This window comes from Mustelus asterias, unplaced genomic scaffold, assembly GCF_964213995.1.
Source record: "Mustelus asterias unplaced genomic scaffold, sMusAst1.hap1.1 HAP1_SCAFFOLD_35, whole genome shotgun sequence".
NCBI lineage: Eukaryota > Metazoa > Chordata > Chondrichthyes > Carcharhiniformes > Triakidae > Mustelus > Mustelus asterias.
In genome coordinates this window covers 3,939,649-3,959,554 of record NW_027590117.1, presented here as the reverse complement: position 1 = coordinate 3,959,554, position 19,906 = coordinate 3,939,649, and the positions used below count along the sequence as shown (strand labels likewise).

General features: G+C 44.9%; 1 protein-coding gene and 1 non-coding gene across 7 annotated transcripts; one reads left to right on the top strand and one right to left on the bottom strand.

Moving 5' to 3' along the window:
• The first annotated feature begins 3,707 nt into the window (after window positions 1-3,707).
• Window positions 3,708-3,789, top strand: trnas-uga (transfer RNA serine (anticodon UGA)). The gene has a single exon. It is a non-coding gene; the product is annotated as a tRNA-Ser (tRNA).
• Window positions 3,790-8,039: 4,250 nt separating this feature from the next.
• Window positions 8,040-15,792, bottom strand: LOC144482353 (uncharacterized). Of its 6 annotated transcripts, none has more exons than XM_078201514.1 (4): window positions 15,695-15,792; window positions 14,925-15,089; window positions 11,500-11,616; window positions 8,241-9,749 (listed from the first exon to the last, which is right to left on the bottom strand). In XM_078201514.1, exons 2-4 carry the CDS (start codon window positions 15,010-15,012, stop codon window positions 9,490-9,492), a joined length of 465 nt encoding a protein of 154 aa, XP_078057640.1. In that variant the 5' UTR covers window positions 15,013-15,089; window positions 15,695-15,792; the 3' UTR covers window positions 8,241-9,489. The 6 variants fall into 6 exon arrangements, 2 of the variants coding, with proteins under 2 accessions (XP_078057640.1, XP_078057641.1); XM_078201515.1 differs by having other exon boundaries at window positions 15,767-15,792; XR_013495946.1 differs by lacking the exon at window positions 11,500-11,616 and having other exon boundaries at window positions 8,040-9,749.
• Window positions 15,793-19,906: the final 4,114 nt, after the last annotated feature.

The window sequence follows — 19,906 nt, the reverse complement described above, 5'->3', positions numbered from 1 at the left end:
GCTGACGTTTCGAGTCCAGATGACTCTTTGTCAAAGCTTTGACAACGGGTCGTCTGGACTCGAAACGTCAGCTCTTTTCTCTCCTTACAGATGCTGCCAAACTTGCTGAGATTTTCCAGCATTTTCTCTTTTGGTTTCAGATTCCAGCATCCGCAGTGATTTGCTTTCATTTGTTAAATAAGCAGCTGCTGTGGCCGCGTGGTTAAGGCGTTGGATTTGAAACCCGATGGGGTTTCTCCGTGCAGATTCGAGCCCCGCTGCCAGCGAGTGTGATTGGAAATGTATGCTTTAGACAGCCACAGAGTTGCAAATCCTATTTTTTTGGAAAGAATTATTTGGATCTCCAGCATGCTTTCAGCTACATAACAAGAAGGTGAGCTTGGAAAGGACACCTGAGTGTCCTCAGTCTGGCAAGGACAAGATAGGCCGAATGGGTTCCTTCGGTGCTGTTACATTTCTCTGGTTCTTTCTAAGGTGACATGAGGAAAATCAAAGCATGAGCAGAATGACAAAGGCATCAACAGGGGCACAAGGACAAAACAAGATCTCACGTCAGAGGAAGATTTTTATTAATGACACACAGAACATAAGAAATACATTTATTTAATTGAGCTGGATCCTGGAAAATGAAACAAACTTCGAACCAATCAGTGCCTATCTGAGAACTGGCAAGGAATATGGCTGACATTGATACGGTTCATAGTGAATTTGTTTATAGAATAATAGAATCATGCAGTACAGAAGAGGCTCTTCGGCCCATCGAGTCTGCTCTGACATCGAAGAAGCATCTGATCTCCAATCAAATCGCATCCACCACCACTTGACCCATAGGCCTGAATGTTATGATATGCCAATTGCTGACCACATACTTTTAAAGGATGTGAGGCAACTTGCCTCCACCACCTTCCAAGGCAGCGCATTCCCGACCGTCACTACCCTTGGGTAAAAATGTTTTTCCGCACATCCACCCTAAACTTCCTGCCCCTCACATTGAACCTATGTCCTCTTTTTACTGACCCTTCAACCAAGGGGAACAGCTGCTTCCTATCCACTCTGTCGATGCCCTCATAATTTTGTACACCTCGATCAGGTCCCCCCTCAGTATTCTCTGCTCTCAAGAAAACAATCCAAGCCTACCCAATCTCCCTTCAGAACTTACATGTTCCATCCCAGACAGCATCATGGTGAATTTCCTCTGCATCCCCTCCAGTGCAATCACATCCTTCCTATCTTGTGGCGACCAAAACTGCACACAGTACTCTAGCTGTGGCCCCACCAAAGTTCTATGCAACTCCAACATGACATTTTATTGCAGTCGATGCCCCGATTGTTAAAGACAAGTGCCCCATATGTTTTTTTTTCACCATCCTACTAACATACCCTTCTACCATCAGAGATTATGGACAAACACGCCAATGTCCCTATATTCCACAGAACTTCCAAGTGCCATGCCCTTCATTGAATACTTCCTTGCCAAATTATTCCTTCCAAAGTGTGTTACCTCACATCTTTCGGGGTTAAATTCCATCTGCCACTTATCCGCCCGTTTGACTATCCTGTCTATATCTTCTTGCAGACTAAGAAACTCAGCCTCCCTTTCACCACCCAGCCAATCTTTATGCCATCTGCAAAGTCACTCATCCTACCCCGTCATTTATATTAATGATTTGGATGAGAATTTAGAAGGCATGGTTAGTACGTTGGCAAATTACACCAAGATTGGTGGCAGAGTGGACAATGAAGAAGGTTACCTCGGATTGCAGTGGGATCTTGATCAATTGAGTCAATGGGCCAATGAATGGCAGATGGAACTTGATTTAGATAAATGTAAGGTGATGTATTTTGGTGGATTAAACCACGACAAGACCTATTCAGTTCATGGTAAGACGTTGGGGTGAGTTATAAAACAAAGAGATCTCGGGGTACAGGTTCATAGCTCCTTGAAAGTGGAGTCACATGTGGACAGGGTGGTGAAGAAGACATTCGACATGCTTGGTTTCAGTGGTCAGAACATTGAACATGGGAGTTGGGTCATCTTGTTGAAATTGTACAAGACATTCGTAAAGCCACGTTTGGAATACTGTCACCCTATTATGGGAAGGAAGGATATTAAACTAGAAAGAGTGCAGAAAAGATTTATTAGGATGCTACCAGGATTTGATGGTTTGAGTTATAAGGAGGGGTTGGATAGACTGGAACTTTTTTTTTCCCTGGAGCACAGGAGACCTAGAGGTGATATAAAGAGGCCTATATCATAATGAGGAAATAGATAAGGTAGATAGCCAACAGCTTTTCCCCACAATAAGGGAGTCTAAAACTAGAGAACATAGGTTTACGATGAGAGGGGAGGGATACAAAAGGGTCCAGAAGGGCAATTTATTTCACACAGAGAGTGGTGTGTGGAACGAGTTGCCAGAGGTAGTAGAGGCGGGTACCATTTTGTCTTTTAAAAAGAATTTAGACAATTACATGGGTGAGCTGGATATAGAGGGATATGGACCAAACACGGGCAATAGGGACGAACTTAATGGCAAAAATTGGGCGGCATGGACATGTTGTGCCGAAGGGCCTTTTTCGATGCTGTGAACCTCCATGACGAGATTTATTGACACACACAGCAAATCCAAATTATTTTTCCCCGCTGCCATCTCCTGGCTGAACGCAAGTTGTGCAACAAGGTCACGATTCAATCAAACCTTCATAGATTGGAGTGAAATAACATCAACATGGTTCTGACCGATTAACATGATTGCAAAACATGATATTAATCAAATTCCATGTCCCAAGGACCTGCTTTCTGATTGGGCGACCCTGCTCACCCCGATCTATCGTAAAGTGTAAAACTCCCAGAACGGGAATGTCGGTTATATAATTCTCTAAGCTGTGATTTCTCTGCCACTTGATTGCTTGTGTATTCGTTCTATAAATACAGAGGGGGTGACAGAGCCAGGTGGTGTTGTGGTGACTGTGCGAGCATTTGACCAAGGGTCAGTTCCTGACCCAGAGTTTTGACTTATTTAATTGGCTATTTCTGGTCAGAACAGAAGGGGGACACTCCAAAAAAAAATCACCAAATATTCTCATCATCCATGTGTTTCTAACATAAAATCCAGCTTCAATTTCCGTTCAGTGGAAACTTTGTTTAAATGAACTGCAAATCTAATCAGAGTTATCAGTCAGAAACAACAGCAAAAAGGTGGCTCAAACTGTCCAGAGAAACGAGACAAGGGAAGTTCAGGTTAAAAAAATGGGCCAAGGACACACCTGGTGTCTGCTGAAATCAGCAACAAAGGTAGTTTGTAATTATAACTAATGAAAATAACAACTGCTTCCGCAGAGTGAGCGATGGTGGGAGAGTGGTGAGCATAGCTGCCTTGACCCGGGTTCGATTCCCGGCCATCGCATTGGTAATGTATATTGGACATTATCGGCGCCCTCTTGTGGTTTACACGCACCATTTGACTGAAATGAAGTGGACTTTATTTTTCGGATGCAGAATTCGGGTTCAATTTGATTTTAATGAAAGATTATTGAAAAAGAATAACAAGTCTCTGAACTAGTGAATGAGTTCTGGATCAGAGACAAAGATACAAATTAAAAGGAGACGAACAAAGTTCAACTCACACGCTGTGCTCTGCATCATTCCGGTGCCTGATAAAGGTCTGTGAATGTTGCTAAGGCGGTTACATCACAATAGCAAATAAGCAGCTGCGATGGCCGAGTGGTTAAGGCGTTGGACTTGAAATCCAATGGGGTTTCCCCGCGCAGGTTCGAACCCTGCTCGCAGTGGGTGCGATTTGAAATATTAACTCTACTGCTTCAGGGCAGCCACTGGCTCAAAGAAGGTTTGCAAAGTTTTGGCATTTAGTATTTGGATCTCCATCGTGCATTCAGCTGCATGGCTCCGGGCTGGGTGCAGGAAGATAGGCTTGGAAAGGACACCTGGATGTCCTTATTATTTTGTAAATTGAATTTGTGTCTTTATATGCCCTGTTGTGAATAGAACTCCCACTCACCTGATGAAGGAGCAGCAAGCTTTGTTACCAAATAAACCTGTTGGACTTTCACCTGGTGTTGTGAGATTTCTTGCTGTGTCCTTGGACTGGCATGGCAGGATAGGTTCAATGGCTTCCTTCTGTGCTGTTATTTTTCTCTAATTCTTCCTGTGGTTCGATGAGAAAATTCATAACATGAACATTTTCTTTTAAAAGCAGCATCAAGGCACAAAGGCAAAATATGGTCTCATGTCAGAGGAAGATTCTTATGCAATGGCATAAGAATGCACACAGAGCGTAAAAATACATTTCATCAGAATACATTGAATGAATATTTCAAAATGCTGCTTCGGTGATATCACATCATGTTCATTCAAACACATTGCAACAAGCTGGTCATTACTGGGCGTTCTGTATTCCTCGTTATAACAGTTTGGGAATGGAAGGAGCAGGTTCACATCTGCACATTGACAGGATCAAACTGTCTCAGATTGACAGCTCCCAGGACAGGCTTTCCTCTCCTCTCGCTCTGTGCTGTGGATTCTCAGGGATTAGTTGGAGTTTCCCAGCTCAGTAACTGTAAAAGCCTCTGAGGCTGGCAATGCTCACAGTGTCTGCTCCCCAGATTCAGGGGGCTGCAGCCAATCAGAGCTGTGCCTGATTTAACCCAGAACTAGTTGAAATGATGATATTGTTCACAAGCTGAATTCTATTTGATCAGATGAAGATACAGATTGTGTGCACTCAGTCACTAAACAACAATATCCCGCCTTCATATAGAGTGGATGAGAGTGGGTGGAGGGAGAGACAGAGACAGAGTGAGTTAGGGTGGTGAGAAACAGACGGCCAGACAATGTCTCAGTGACAGAAATCCTTGTAAATTCCAGCTTTAGCCAGAAAGATTTTCTTGGAGAAACAGAAGCTGCAGTATGTGGAAGAGACACGTTATTAATCCCACACTCAGGAACAATGCTGCCTTTTGACAGAAGAGATGGGGAGATGCAAAATAAACTGAATGGTCCAGTTCAAAACTGTGTGCAGGCTCAGAGGGAGTAGGTTCAGGAAGATATTTGAAAGTGAGACAGTTTAGGACTGTCGCTTGCAAAGTGGATGGGATCCTTGGTTTCACAAATGGAAGCACTGAGTATCCATTGGATCCCGCATAATCCACAGTGTAAAAGGAGGCCATTTGCCCATTGCATCTGCACTGACTCTCTGGAAGAACATCTTTCGCCCATGGCTAACCCTCTTACTCTACACATCTTGGGTCACTAAGGGGCAATATATCATGTCTAATCCATTTATTCTGCACATCTTTAGTCTATGGGAGGAAACTGGAGCACCTGGGGAAACCCATGCAGATACAGGGAGAATGTGCAAACTCCACACAGACAGTCAGCCATGGAGGAATTGAGCATGGGTCTCTGGCGCTGTGAAGCAGCAGCGCTAACCAGTGCCACTCTGCTGGTGTAACTTTAACAATCCAATTCCTTTCTGAATGCCTCACTTGAAGCTGCATCACCACATTGTCAGACAATGCACCCCAGAGCTGAACTACTCGCTGCAGGAAAGGGTTTTCTCATTATGCTTCAATCACTAATGAAGGGTCAGTAAATTGGTCCACAGGGGTGAAAGGGCTTCATATAATGTGACCCTCCGTAAACTGGGTCTGTATTCTCTGTGATTCACAAGCATGAGAGGCAAAACATTAAAACATACAAGATTCTGAAGGGGTTTGATTTTGTGGACATTGGGAGATTGCGGAAGCTGGCTCAGTGTAAGGATCAGATCATTTCGCACTGACATGAGAATAAATTTCTGCACTCATTGGGTTGTGATCCTTTGACATGCTCCATTGTTGAATACACGAGTGGTGGCACAGTGGTTAGCATTGCTGCCTCAAAGCACCAGGGAACCGGGTTCAATTCCACCTTGGGTGATTGCCTGTATGATGTTTGCACATCCTCCCCATGTTTGCGATTCATCCCATTCTCGAAAGTTTAGATGGATTGACCATGCTAAACTGCCTGTTAGTGTCCCAAATATATTGGTTAGGGGGATTAGCAGAATATGTGGGGTTACCGGGATAGGTTCTGGGTGGGATGCTCTGTCAGAGAGTCAGTGCAGATTCAATGGATCAAATGGCCTCCATCTACACTGCAGGTTATGACAGTCTATGACAATTAAGGCTGAGATAGACAAATTTTGGTTTCTCAGGGAATCAAGGGAGTGAGGAGTAAAGTGGAGTTCAATCCCAAGATCTGAAACTCCATAAGCAGCTGGTATGCCCACACCTGGAGTCTGCATCCACAGTTTGGAACCCACACTTTCAAAAAGATATACAGCTGATAGAAAGAGTGCAAAGCTGTGTAACCAGGAAAATGGAAGGCATGAGGGGAATACTTAGTGAGGGATTAAGAATTATTGGATTGCAACCTTTCAAGAGGTTGATTTATGGTTTAGTTCAAATTTATAAATTGATACATGACCTTATTACCCAAGCTTGAAAAGTTCTTTATTCAGAGTTACCATATTTTTGGTGATCGTCAGTATCAACTGCAGAAATTTGATTCACATCTTAATAGTCACAGTTTGTTTTCTCCCCAATAGAACTGCTGATATTTCAAATGATTTTGTTAGGAATGCTGAAAATGTAGTGACCTTTTAGAAAACTTGTCAGAAATATAGTGTGATTTCTATCTATGTATTGTCTGATGATGTTGCTGTTCTTGTTTTAATACTGTGCCTATGTGCTTTGCACTGTATGGCAATAAAGACACATAAACCATAATTGTTTTGAATGGTTTAACGTTATTGATGAGCCACATAGTAAATGTCTGCCCTTATTTCCTGTGTTCTTGTGACTGGACAAGACACAAGCATGGATACTGAGGGGAAAAAAAGGGTGGAAATTGCAGAGGCAATGGTTAAAAGTTTTCTATCTGAGCTAGTTATATGAGTGGTGCCAGAGGACTGGAGAATTGCAAATGATAAATACACTTCATCCAGTTCTGGTCGCCACACTACCAGAAGGACATGGAGGCTTTGGAGAGAGTACAGAGGAGGTTTACCAGGATGTTGCCTGGTATGGAGGGGCTTGGTTATGAGGAGAGATTGGGGAAACAGGGGTTGTTCTCCTTGGAAAGACGGAGGATGAGGGGAGACTTAATAGAGGTGTATAAAATTATGAAAGGCATAGATAGGGTGAACGGTGGGAAGCTTTTCCCCGGGTCGGTGGTGACGTTCACGAGGGGTCATAGGTTCAAGGTGAAGGGGGGGAGGTTTAACACAGATATCAGAAGGACATATTTCACACAGAGGGTCGTGGGGGCCTGGAATGTGTTGCCGGGCAAGGTGGTGGAGGCGGACACACTGGGAACGTTTAAGACTTACCTAGACAGCTATATGAACGGAGTGGGAATGGAGGGATACAAAAGAGTGGTCTAGTTTGGACCAGGGAGCGGCGCAGGCTACTTGTTCCTTGTTTCTCGTGGAAGTGGAAATGACTAGGGTTGGGAAGCATTTTCCGATCAGGGCCATTGTGATCTCCTGGACTCGTTTCGATCGCCTCAGGGGGTCGGAGAGGAATTTCCCAGATTTTTTTTTCCCCATATTGGCCCTGGGGTTTTTCACTCTGGGTTTTCGCCTCTCCCTGGAGATCACATGGTCTGGAATGGGGGGGGTGGGGGTGAGTTAATAGGTTGTAATGAACAAAGCATCGTAGCTGTGGGGGACAGCTCGGTGGATAGGGTATTGGTATGTAGATAGGCTGAAAAATTGGGCGGGGATCTTGGATTCAGGATTCAATCCTGGACCGGGGAGCGGCGTGGGCTTGGAGGGCCGAAGGGCCTGTTCCTGTGCTGTATTGTTCTTTGTTCTTTGTTCTTCAGAAAAGGCTGTGAGGATAAGCCAACTAAAGTCCAATCAGTTTAACCTCAGCAACGTGAAATATTCTCCAAACACTGGAGATTAAATTAACACTCACTTGTGCTGATGTACATTAAGGAAAACACAGACATAATGATTAAAGGGGAATCATATTTTACTTGCTTAAGATTTTAATGAGGGTAACAGAAAAGGTTGATGAGGGTAATGTGGTTAATGTGAACATGGACTGCCAAAAAGCATTTTATAAATAAAGGGGCACACAGCAAACTTGTGGTAACATTTGGAGCTGATAGAATAAAAGGGACAGCAGCAACGTGGATAGGAATCTGACAGAGTGACAGGAAACACAGCAGTGGGAAATGTTTTTATTTGGAATGGAGGTCGGTTAAAGTGGGATTCCAGGGGGGTTGGTGTTAGGAATCCTGCTCTTCCTGATACATATTAGAGACATCGGCAATGCTGCACAGAGCACATATTCAAAATTGTGGTAATTACACAATACGTGACAGCATTGTGAACTGTGAGGGGGTAGTGTTGAAGCTCAAAGTTACTTTGACAGCTTGTGGATTAGTGAGACAAGACCAATTTAAAGCAGAGAAGTGTGAAATGATTTATTTCAGTGGGAAGTAAAGGGAGAGACAATATGAAAAAAATGATACAATTGTAAAGGCATGCAGGAACAAGGGACTTGTGATTAAATATGACACTAATAATTGCTGTTTGGGTGACAGCTTGAGAGTGTGGTTACTAAAGTATTTGGGATTGTGAGCTTTATACATAGGGGCACAGTTTACAAGACCAAGCAAGTTATGGGAAAGCTGTATAAAACACTGGTTTGGCCTCAGTTGGAGTATTGCATTATCTGCAGGACAGCACTGTTTAGAAAAGAGGGGAAGGCATAAAAAAGGTTGCAATAAATCTCTGGGCGAGGGTCCAGTGATGAAGAAGTTCAGTTGCATCGGGAGATTGGAGAATTTGGGTCTTTGGTGAAGAGAAGGTTGAGAGGACATTTGATAGAGGTGTTCAGAATTGTGGAGGGAAGTGGAAGGAGCTGACAGGGAGAAGCTGTCATGTCCCAATCTTCCTCTGTCAGGAAGTGTTCCCCAAACTGAATGAACAGGGCACTGTTCCTGGTTACACTTCTCTGGCAATGCTAAATATTCCGAGTATTTGTTTTAATGTGTAATATTTAAGATAATTATACAAACACAACAAATTGTTTAGAGTAAAGAAGAGACATTAAAAGTGAAAATTCATGTTGACATCTCTCTGCTGGGCTTTGAGTCTTTCCAGTATGGGCCACTGATCTGATTAATCCAATGATGCTTTTCCCAGTCGCCTGCGTAACATGGCTTGAATCCTGGACTTCCAGTTTTTGAACTGCACAGCAGAGCGTTTAAGAAAGTATTGGGGCTGAATGGCCTCATCTGTGCTCCAGTCCTCCTTCCGTCTGGTGAGCTGATCTGACACCCACCCCAGAGTGGAGTTGCTGCACAGATTGCCTTAAAAATGGTCTCTCAGCTGAGGGAATAACTGTGAATCTCATCACCACTTCCATCCTGACTAATTTCCTCCACTTCAAACCGTCTATCAATGCCAGAAGGAGTCAGAACTGGAGTAGGAGTCTCCACCAATGATTCAGTCCCATCTTTGACCACTCGAGCATCCTGCCTTGCCTCACATCTTCTCTGTTCTCCAGCAGCGGTGATGTTCCAGGGTCTTGGCTACTCTGAGTGGCCTGTTCGAGGATCGCCTTGCTCCAAAGCAGCTGCCTTTTGATGTTTGTCAGCAAGTTGTTGAAACTTGGCTCCTCTTCACCTCCAACTTCAGACCAATCGGGGACTTCCATCTTCCAAGCTTCTGGGGCTGGTTGAGCAGAAACAACAATAATTGAGGATTTTGCAGCGTTGCCACATTCAAGCAGATTTCCACCTGGGGCATTTCATTAAACACCAGCTTTTTCACTTCATTAACAACTATAGGAATGGCAATGCAATGTATTGGCCCATTTATCCTCACATAGGATTTTGCACATCATGTTGAAGTTGCACAAGACATTGGGAAGGCCACACTAGGAATACCGTATGCAGTTCTGGTCACCCTATTATAGAAAGACCATTAGTAAATTTGAAAGAGTCCAGAAATGATTTACTAGGATGCTACCGGGACTTGATTGTTTGAGTTATAAGGAGAGGCTGAATAGACTGGGACTTTTTCCCTGGAGTGTAGGAGGCGTAGGGTGATGTTATAGAGGTCTATAAAATAATGAGGGCCACAGATCAGCAAGATAGTCAATATCTTTTCCCAAAGATAGGAGAGTCTAAAAGTGGAGAGCATAGGTTTAAAGTGAGAGGGGAGAAACACAGAGGGTGGAGTCTGGAACGAGCTGTCAGAGATAGCAGCAGAGGTGGTTACAATTTTGCCTGGGCGGCATTGATGAGTTGGGCTGAACGGCCTGTTTCCAGCTGTAAATCTCTGTGCCTGTATGACTATGACTCCAGCCCGATCCGGAAACGATGCAGGTTGTCACTATCATTGCTGTAAGTGGGAGGTGGACAATGCTCATTCACAACATCTGTATTCCGTTTGAACAGCTGGCAGGTAGAACACCAAATCAATGGTAAATATTCTGTCAGCATCCAGTGAAACTGGGGAACTATGTTAACGGGTCGGTATATTGACAACACAGGACTCTGTGACAATAGCTTCATCCCCAACAGGATGATGTCACCACATCCACAATTTCCCCAGTTTGGAGATTCCAGTCAGGAAGCAAGGAGCAAAGTGTAAGACACCAGAGAAAAGACAAGAGATCTTCATTTCTATCAAACAAATCATTATGTCAGGAGTTCCCAAAGGACAGCCAATGAATGACTTCTTTAAGAGGTCATAGTCATAGAATTTTACAGCACAGATAGAGGCCATTCAGCCCCTCGTGTATGTACTGGCCATCAGCATCTATCTATTCTAATCCCATTTTTCAGCGCGTATTCAAACATGTACGACCTGATGAGGGAACCAAACGTAACATTTCCAGATTTGCTGACAACACAAAACTGGCGGAATTGTGAGTTGAAGGAGAATGCATGGAGGCTTCAAGGTGATTTGGACAACTTGAGTGAGTGACCAAACACATGGCAGATGCAGTACAACGCGGCTAAACGTGAAGTTCTTCATTTTGGTGTGAAAAACAGAAAGGACAGGATGAGAGGAGATCTGATTAAAACATAAAATTCTAACAGGGCTGGACAGATTAGCTGCAGGAAGGATGTTTTCCTTGGTTGGGGAATGTAGAACAAGAGGACACAGTCTTAGGATACGGGGTTCACCATTTAGGAAGAAGAGGAGAGATTTCTTCACCCATAGGGTGGTGAACCTGTGGAATTCTCTACCTCAGAAGCTGTGGAGACCAAGTCACTGCATATATTCAAGAAGGAGAGAGAGGTTTTTTTTAGATTTTACTGGCATCAAGGGGTGTTGGGAAAAATGAGAACATGGAATTGAGATAGAGGATCAGCCATGATCACATTGAATGATGGAATAGACTCGAAGGGCTGAATGGCCGACTCCTCTTCCCAGTTTCTATGTTTTCAAGTTCTGATGAAAGGTCACAGACCTGAAACACTAACTCTGTTTCTCTCTCTGAACAGATGCTGCACAATTTGCTGAGCTTGCTTTTCTGCTTTCATTTCAGATTTCCAGCTTCCGAACAGAACCCAGCCAGAGTCAGCACCTTCAGGAGAGAGAGAGAGGAACCAGTGAGTGTAGAACTGAACCCAGCCAGAGTCAGCACCTTCAACAGAGAGAGAGAGAGAGAGAAAAACCAGTGAGTTAGAACTGAACGCAGCCAGAGTCAGCACCTTCAATAGAGAGAGAGAAACCAGTGAGTGTGGAACTGAACCCTGTCAGAATCAGCACCTTCAGTAGAGAGAGAGATAGAGAGAGGAACCAGTGAGTGTAGAACTGAACCCAGCCAGAGTCAGCACCTTCAACAGAGAGAGAGAGAGAGGAACCAGTGAGTTAGAACTGAACCCAGCCAGAGTCAGCACCTTCAGTAGAGAGAGAGAGAGGAATCAGTGAGTGTAGAACTGAACCCAGCCAGAGTCAGCACCTTCAATAGAGAGAGAGAAACCAGTGAGTTAGAACTGAACGCAGCCAGAGTCAGCACCTTCAATAGAGAGAGAGAAACCAGTGAGTGTGGAACTGAACCCTGTCAGAATCAGCACCTTCAGTAGAGAGAGAGATAGAGAGAGGAACGAGTGAGTGTAGAACTGAACCCAGCCAGAGTCAGCACCTTCAACAGAGAGAGAGAGAGAGGAACCAGTGAGTTAGAACTGAACCCAGCCAGAGTCAGCACCTTCAGTAGAGAGAGAGAGAGGAATCAGTGAGTGTAGAACTGAACCCAGCCAGAGTCAGCACCTTCAATAGAGAGAGAGAAACCAGTGAGTTAGAACTGAACGCAGCCAGAGTCAGCACCTTCAATAGAGAGAGAGAAACCAGTGAGTGTAGAACTGAACCCTGCCAGAATCAGCACCTTCAGTAGAGAGAGAGATAGAGAGAGGAACCAGTGAGTTAGAACTGAACCCAGACAGAGTCAGCACCTTCAAGAGAGAGAGAGAGAGAGAAACCAGTGAGTGCAGAACTGAACACAGCCAGAGTCAGCACCTTCAGTAGAGAGAGAGGAACCAGTGAGTGTAGAACTGAATCCAGCCAGAGTTAGCACCTTCAGTGGAGAGAGAGAAACCAGTGAGTGTAGAACTGAAGCCAGCCAGAGTCAGCACCTTCAGGAGAGAGGGAGGAACCAGTGAGTGTGGAACTGAACCCAGCCAAAGTCTGCACCTTCAAGAGAGAGAGAGAGAGAGAGAAACCAGTGAGTGCAGAACTGAACGCAGCCAGAGTCAGCATCTTCAGGGGAGAGGGAGGAACCAGTGAGTGTGGAACTGAACCCAGCCAGAGTCAGCACATTCAGGGGAGAGAGAGGTAACTAATCTAAACCCTGTATTCAAGAACAGATGATGTGGAGATGCCGGTGTTGGACTGGGGTAAACACAGTTACAGCTTTAACAACACCAGGTTAAAGTCCAACAGGTTTATTTGGTAGCAAATGCCATTAGCTTTCAGAGCGCTGCTCCTTCGTCAGATGGAGTGGAAATCTGCTCTCAAACAGGGCACAGTTTGCTTCTGTGGATGAGAGGGGTGTGGAGGGATATGGTCTGACGAAGGAGCAGCGCTCCGAAAGCAAATGGTATTTGCTACCAAATAAACCTGTTGGACTTCAAGAACAGAGGCAGAAAAGAAAGAGGGAACCAATGAACAGTGAGCTGAACGCCGGTCAGCGGGCAGTTGCTGGAGTCCATCATCAAGCATTTGGAAAGCAGGGTTATAATCAGCATGGATTTAAGGGAGGGAAATCACGCTTGACAATACTACTGGAATTCTTTGAGGATGTAACTAGGAGAGTAGACCAGGAAGAACCTGTGGATGCGGTTTATTTAGACTTTCAGAAGGCTTTGGACAAGGTCTCACATGACGTTTTTAAGTTTTAAAGGTTAATTTGTTTTTTAGTGTCAGAAGCAGGTTTACATTAACACTGCAATGAAGTTATTGTGAAAATCCCCCACTCGCCAGACTCTGCTGCCTGTTCAGGGAGAATTTAGCATGACCAATATACCTAACTAGCACATCTTTCAGATTGTGGGAGGAAACTGGAGCACCCAGAGGAAACCCACATAGATGCAGACGTACATAGATGTACATGCAGACTTCACAGTGACAGTGACCCAAGCCAGGAGTCGAAGCCGCGTCCCTGGCGCTGTGAGACAGCAGTGCTCACCACTGTGCCACCTCTCTACTATATAAAATTAAAGTACATGGGATTGCAGGTAGTGCCTTGTGATGTATAGAAAGCTGGTGAACAGACAGGAAGCAAAGAGATGGCATAAATGGGTATTTTTCCAATTGGAAGGCAGTGATTAGTGGGGTACCGCAGGGATCTGCGCGAGGACCCCAACTGTTCATATTATATATTAATGATTTGGACACGGGAGCTAAATGTATTATCTCCAAATATGTAGATGATACAATTGTGTGGGAGGGTGAGCTTTGAGGGGCATGCAGAGATCCTCCAGCGTGATTTGGACAGGCTGAGTGTGTGGGCATCTACATGGCAGATGTAGTATTATGTGGATATTATGGCAGATGATGAAATTTGAATTCACTATGAATCTGCAATCAAAAATCTAATTGTCGCTTGTCATTGAACCCTATCTGGTTTACTAATGTCCTCAAAGCAAGGAATTCTGCTGGGCCCGAGTGTGTTTGAATTGTCACGTCTAAAGGTAACAAAAGCATGGATGAGGGTTTCAGGGATGGGTGAGTTGAGGTATTACAAACACTGTGTGATGTTACACAGCTGGAAATAGGTGATCTTGGTGAAGGAACAGATATGTGGTTGGAATCTTATTTCCGAGTCTGATGAGGTGCCAAGATTATGAGGGTTTGTTTCAAACTCGGACATTGACCAGTGGGAGATGGACTCAGTGACTGAGAACAGAATTTGTAGTGGAAACATTGGTCTTCCAAATATTTAATTGGGGGAATTCTCTGCTTAGCCAGTACTCGAGGTCGGAGAAGGAGTGTAATAACTTAATAACAGGGGATTGGTTGTGAGAGGTGATGGCGAGGTAGAGCTGGGTGTTATCAGCAGACATGTGAAAACTAACACTGTGCTTTCAGATAATATCACTGAGGGGTAAGGTGTAGATGAAAAATAGGAGGGAGCCAAGGATATATCCTTGGGTGATTTTGGTGGTAACAGAACGGGATGGGAAGAGAAACCATTGCAGGTGATACTCTGCATATGACCAGAAAGATAAGAATGGAACCGGCCGAGTGCAGTCTTACCCAGCTGAACAATCCCTCCTCATCTCCTCATCCTTCTCAACCGACCCACACCTTTGACATGGTTGACTGCCCCATTATGCTCCAATACCTTCCCACTGTCAGGTCAAGTGTGCACAGCAGGTGAAGATGTTAATGTACCTGATATCCTGGGAAAACTAATGATGGATGAAGGGCTGGGCCTCAGTAAACGAGTGGAGAGAAAGCTGGAGTTCTCAATCATCTTCATCTCGAGTGGCAGTTCCTCCCTCTCAATATGTGTGGTGAGATCAGGCCATTCTGCTCAGTCAGGAACACCCAGACTGACTGTAAGAGAGAGAGAGGCTGTAATTAGAACCAAACAATAAGGGAGATTCACTCAAAGTAACCAAGCCCCATCCCAAAACAGAGCACAGGAAGATCCCAGTATCTAACCGTGGCCTTTGCAAAGTGAGCTGCTCTAACCTGCTGTGACACTGAGCCCAACACACAAAGCACGGGAAGATCCCAATTTCTGTGCTGATTGGTCTGACTCCAGGGAGTTTGCAGTGCCGCTATTGCCCTCTTTTTAGGGCAGTGCCACTATTGCTGAGACGGGGGAACTGCAGCCTAACATGTTTACACAGGAAGCTGCCATTGGAAACACTAAGCTGCGGATTTATAGAATCCGACAGTGCAGGAGAAGGCCATTCTGCCCATCGAGTCTGCACCAACTACAATCCCACCCAGGTTCTACCCCCAGCACTGACCCGAGCTGGTCCCCATGAAACGAAGGAGCAGTTTAGCATGGCCAATCCACCTCACCCGCACATCTCTGGACTGTGGGAGGAAACCGGAGCACCCGGAGGAAACCCACGCTCCCCACGCTGAGGCAGCAGTGCTAACCACTGTGCCACCCCATTTACAGGCGGGCAGGATGAGATTCCCGCTACCAAAACCCTTCACCCATCCGGTGCCCCGCTGTGGATGGATCCGGACCCGGGGACTGAAGCCACTTGCGGTACATTTGCTGCCGCTCCGCGCGGTGTCTGATGGGCCCAGGGTAAATCCACGCCAACGGCCTGCGACCGACAGCTGGGAAAACCAATCGGAAATTGACGCATCGCGATTATCCAATGGCCGCTCTGCGCCCACTGAGTGACAGCTGCGTTATCCAATCAATGGGTTCCATAGTCAGAAGTTCGAGACCATTGAAAATGATGCTCCCAATTGTAACCAATCGCAGACCGCGTTGCTAACAACAACAGCCCCACAATGTGATTGACATCTTGTCTAGCCAATCGTAACGCAGTGTCCAATCGGACTGTGCCGCTCGTGCGCGACTGCCGGTCCGATGGTCGTGGGTTATCGTTGATATTTGCCCTCTTTTTTGGTCAAACCAAATAAACAAACTCGTGAGCGTCACTCCCAGCCCAGCGTCATTGCGTCATTCAATTCGATCCGGAGCTGAAACCAATGAGAAATCAAAGAGCTGGAGGCGGAAAGAATCCTTAAAGTTGGACCGCTCACACAATTATAGTTGTACAATTATAATTTGTTGATGGCAGTTAAAGCGGCAAAATGATTGCGGAAAGTCAGAGGATGCAAAAGCTGGAACCCGCGGGAAAGGAATGAGGAAAGAAATGAAGGGAACAGGCGACAGAAATGAACGAGAGGAAAGCAAGCTGGAAGCCAGGGGTTTTTAGAGAGGGTATTCCAGAGCTGAAACCCAGAGAGCTGAAAGTACGAATATCACTGGTGGAGTGAACCAAGTAAGAAGTCTAACAACACCAGATTAAAGTCCAACAGTTTTATTTGGTCGCAAAAGCCACTAGCTTTCAGAGCGCTGTTCCCTCATCAGGTAAGTCAGGTAACGTGATGAAGGAGCAGCGCTCCGAAAGCTCGTGGCTTTTGCGACCAAATAAACATGTTGGACTTTAACCTAATGTTGTGAGACTTCTTACCATGAGGGCAGAATCAGTGGAGCTCAGATATCTCAGAGGATTGTTATGCCGGAGTTGATGAAAGGGAGGAAGAGCTGAGGACATGGAGGGTTTTGGAAACACGGATAAGAATATTAAAGTTGAGACATTACTTAACCACGAGTCAGTGTTTGTCACTGAGCACAGGGTTGATGCATTAACGGTATCTGGAGTAAATTCTGATTTAATGATGAGAAATCAATTAGCAGCTTTCTGGACACTGCAGCAAAATAAATCGGATCAGAAGTGGACCACTTGGCCCCTCAAGCCTGCTGCTCCATTCAATAGGATCATGTTTTAGATTCCAAACCACAGAATCTTTACAATGCCGTAACAGCCCATTTGGTCCATCAAGTCTACACTGCCTTATTGAAATTGCACGCTACCTAATCCCACTCTCCCGCCTCACAGCCCCAGAGACCCGGGTTTGCTCCTGGCCTTTGCGACTGTGCAAATTTTGCACATTCTACCCCGTGGGTATCCTCTGGGTGCTCTGGTTGACTCCCACGATTCAAAGATGTGCAGCTTAGGTGGATTGGCCATGTTAAATGTTCCTTTGAGTTTCCAAAGATGTATACATTAGGAACTGAATCTGTGCAATGTTGACACTTATTTTGAAATTTTCCCCCTGGTTCTTGATGAACGCTTGACTGGAACATAAAAAACTCTATCATTGAATCCCTACATTGCAAAAGGTGGCCATTCGGCCTATTGAGTCTGCACTGATTCTCTGATCTATCCACGCAACCTCACATATTTATCCTGTTAATCCTCCTAATCTAAACATACTGGGAGACATCAGAGTAAATTTAGCATGGTAAATCCACTTACCCTATCAATGGAGTGTGGGGGGAAACCAGAGCACACAGAGGAAAGCTACGTGGACATAGAGAAAATGTGAAAAATACGTACAGTCACCCAAGGCCTGAATTGAGTCCAGGTCCCTGTCATTCTGCAGCAGCAGTGCGAAAGCCACAATTCTTTCTCTTCCATAAGACCATAAGACATAGGAGCAGAATTAGGCCACTCAGCCCATCGAATCTGCTCCGCCATTTTTCTCATTCCCATTCTCCTGTCTTTTCCCCATAACCCCTGATCCCCTTATTACTCAAGAATCTATCTATCTCTGTCTTAGATACACTCAACGACCTGACCTCCACAGCCTTTTGCAGCAAAGATTTCCATAGATTCGCCACTCTCTGGCTGAAGAAATTCCTCCTCATCTCTGTTTTAAAGGAACGTTCCTTTCGTCTGAGGTTGTGCTCTGGTTGTTGTTTTTCCTACAAGTGGAAACATCCTCTCTGTGTCCACTCTCTCCAGGCCCCCCAGTATCCTTTAAGTTTCAATATGATCCCCTCTCATCCTTGTAAACTCCAACGAATACAGACCCAGAGTCCTCAACCATTCTTCATACAACAAGCTCTTCGTTATATGGATCATTCTTGTGAACCTCCTCTGGATCTTTTCCACGGCCAGCACATCCTTCCTTAGATACGGTGCCCAAACTGCTCACAATACTCCACACGGTGTCTGACCAGAGCCTTTGCCAGCCTCAGAAGTACATCCGTGCTCTTGTATTCCACCCCTCTCGACATTGCATTTCCCTTCCTAACTGCCGACTGAACCTGCACGTTCACCTTAAGAGAATCCTGAACAAGGACTCCCAAGTCCCTTTGTGCTTCTGAGTTTCTAAGCATTTCACAATTTAAAAAGTAATCTGTGCCTCCATTCCTCCTTCCAAAGTGCGTAACCTCACACTTTCCCACATTGTTTTCCTTCTGCCATTTCTCTGCCCACTCTCCCAGCCTTTCCAAATCCTGCTGCAGCACACCTGCTTCCTCAATGTTACGTTTCCCTCCACAGGTCCTCACAGACTTCTTTCCGTGAGGAAAAATACCCAACTTCTCAATCGATCTTCATTGCTACAAATCTTTGTCAACAGAATCATTCATGTGAATATCCTTTGCACTCCCTCCAAACTTCTTCAAGTGTGGTGCCCAGCACTGGACTCAGTGCTCCAAGTGAGGCCTATCTAGTGTATTTAAAATCTCAACATGATCTTCTTATTCATGTATTCAATCTACCAATAAAACATAGGGTGTCATTTGCTTTATTACCTGCTCTCTCAACATGCCTGCTCTCTCAACATGCCCAACCACCTTTAATGACTTTTCTACTGAGAAACTGAGATCCCTTTTTTCCTGCATTTCCTTAAGTGTTTCTCCATTTATTTCTCCACACACTCAAAATGAATCAACTCACACTTCTGTGCATTGAACATCATCTAGTTAGGTGATTGACTCACCCAGGTGCCCGACTGTGGCAAATTGGGGAATTTCACAATAACTTCATTGCAGTGTTAATGTGAGCCTTACATGTGACTAATAAACTTTACTTTAACTTTACTTTTCTTTACTTTTACTTCATCTGCCACTCGTCTGCCCAGAGGACAGCAATGGAATCATTCATTCAGCATCTACACATTGTTCTGAGCTCCAGGGTCTCTCGGAATAATTCACTCGGCCTCTCAACATGGAACAACCACCTCATTCCGGGGGGTAATCTCGTGAACCTTCTCTGTACCGCCTCTAATGCAAGCTTATCTTTTCTCAAATGTGGATACCACAGCTGCACACAGCATTGCAGATGTGGTCTCCTTAAACTCCTGTACAATTGTAGCAAGACACTTTTCTTCGTCCCCTCCAATTCACGTGCAATAAAACCAAACATGCCATTTGCCTTTGTAATTGCTTGAATGAATAATCCAGATTGTGCTCCGAATTCTCGAGAACATTTTAAATCCGTCACATTTCAAACTCTCCTCAACTCTGAAGAAGAGTCACGGACACCGAAAGCATTAACTCTGTTTCTCCCCCGATAGATGCTGCGAGACCTGCATGAGGTTTCTTGCATTTTCTGTTTTTATTTCAAATTCCGTCACTGTGCCATCCTCATCTCCTTTCAGACACATATTTGTAATTTTTTAACTCTCCAGTGACTTAGGCCACCAACTGTCTTGTCATTTAATCAGTGTTGCACTTCTACTTGTTTAGAAACGACAAGAGAACAGTTCACACTCGATTCAGTGATGGGGCCACAGCTGTTCTCTTTATATATTAACGATCTAGATGACGGGACTGGGAGCATTCTGGCCAAGTTTGCCGATGATACAAAGATAGGTGG